Source organism: Helobdella robusta (genome assembly GCF_000326865.2).
Source record: "Helobdella robusta unplaced genomic scaffold HELROscaffold_52, whole genome shotgun sequence".
NCBI lineage: Eukaryota > Metazoa > Annelida > Clitellata > Rhynchobdellida > Glossiphoniidae > Helobdella > Helobdella robusta.
Genome location: NW_008705269.1, coordinates 325,685 through 327,611, shown reverse-complemented (window position 1 = coordinate 327,611; position 1,927 = coordinate 325,685). Strand labels below are relative to the sequence as shown.

The 1,927-nt window shown below is 29.3% G+C and overlaps 1 protein-coding gene across 1 annotated transcript in view; it reads left to right on the top strand.

The window, feature by feature from the left end:
- HELRODRAFT_86488 (hypothetical protein) overlaps nt 1-1,927 on the top strand; it is a gene marked incomplete at both ends in the record, with an annotated part of 15,529 nt that overhangs the window by 11,519 nt on the left and 2,083 nt on the right. The window contains one exon of the mRNA XM_009027927.1: nt 1,214-1,318. Coding sequence (XP_009026175.1) covers nt 1,214-1,318 — 105 coding nt within the window. The remainder of the gene's footprint in view (nt 1-1,213; nt 1,319-1,927) is intronic.

Genomic DNA, 1,927 nt, shown 5'->3' with positions numbered 1-1,927 from the left:
TTTGATTTTCTAGTATTCTGGTTTCGACACTTTCCCATCAATCACATCAAGTGCGCCCTCATGGTAGTCCATGAAATCTCGAACACGATGTTTCCAAATGGGCCAATCGGCTGCGCAACTTAACTGTTTTATTTGAAGCTTTGAGTCCATTTTGAAGGAAAAAAAATTGACGTTCTTGCTTCAACGATAGTTGGAAAAGTTCTTTTATTCACGAATTGCAATCTCTTTCTTTTTTTTCAAAATAACTTTTTCTCTAAACAATTTATTAAGCGTTCTGGGCTCATAACTTGTTTAAGATAAAAAACTTCTTTGTTTGTTTTTAATATAATTGTTTATTAAAGAAACGTTAATTGAAATATTAGAAGACACGTTAGTCGACAAAAAGCGAAAAAACATACACGTGCAAGTTAGTCAGGTTAGCAATAATATAAGATTGTCTGAAACTATGGAAAGTCATAAATATATTGAAACATATATAATATACATATATATTATTTCAATACATATAGATAGATTTCAACGTAATACCGTCATCGCTCAATTAATTGCATTTATAATGAAAATATGCATTTTCAAAGTTTTTAGATTAATAAAATTTGAAATGCGTCAGCGTAAGGGCTAAGGTAAGAAATGAAGTTGGTCTATAATTATTAGTTAAACTACTTATTTTAAGTTGCAAAAATGTTAGTTAAACTATGAATATTTATTTAGTTGCTCATCACTGGATTCTGAAAATGTTTTGATTTAGTAAAAAAACACCTATCGAGTGAAATTGGATTTTGATCTAAACTGAAGCTCGCTGCATAAAACGTGCATCAGAATTTGTTAAAATTGGCAAAAGGCCGCTCTACAACTTGTATGTATGCGTTCATGTTCAAATGATTGCCAGGATAACCGTTTTTTCAAGAATTAACATTTTATTGCTTTTTAACTAATAAAAAATACTTGTTGTCTGAAAATACTTTTCTTGTCTGAAAATATTAAAATTAGCTCTTTTTTCCCAGAAAAGCAGAAGCATAGTTTTTGTTTATATTGGAAACCCACCTCAACCTAAAAAAAACTTTAATATTAAAATTAATAATAGAGAACCGTTAGTCAGAGTTGGAAGCAAGTCAATATAATGAAAAAATGATAAGTGCCGTTGAAATAAAGCTTTACAAATAAAAGTAACTGTTGGATTTTTTAAATAGCTATTTTTTTTCCCAAAATCCAGCCTCATTTGTTAAGTATTTCAGAAAATATCTATGAAGTAGAATTCAATAGCAAAGATTACGATCATATATTGTCCTGCATCTCTAGAGAAGGAGAAAAAATTGTTGTAAGTATATTTAATTATGTAAAATTGAAAATGTTCTTCAGGAATATTTTATTAATCATTCGCTTCATTGATCCGTCGTTGATGTACTTTAACCTCTTGAAAACCGTAAAGGTCAATACTGTCCATTTATGCTGTCGATTTCTTAAATCATTTAATATTTTTGGGTTAATTTCATTGAATCAACGATGCCGACCCAGTCATCCATCCATTTTTTGCCAGGTCTTTTTTCTTTGAAATTTTCTTTCTCATTGTCAGTTTTATATAATATTTTTATTCGGCATTCAACAAATGTGCCCAAAAAATCTTATTTTCACATGTACTTAACAGTGTAAAAAATACACCCTGCCGAACTCTTTTGGAAATCCATATAAAAATGCTTGCTCCCAACATTTTGCATTTTCCATCCATAGTTATAATATCAGAATTTGTTAAATCCTTCTTCTTCGTCTTATGTAAAACTTCCTTGATTTTTTGGTTTGTTTTATGGATAGTTTATTTATTTATTTGGACTGATATGCAATAATTCATTTGGCTATTTTTTGTTTTTCGTATTTCTCATAGTGATTCTCTATTTTCTTATGTACGACTGGTCTTCCTACTCTATCAGTA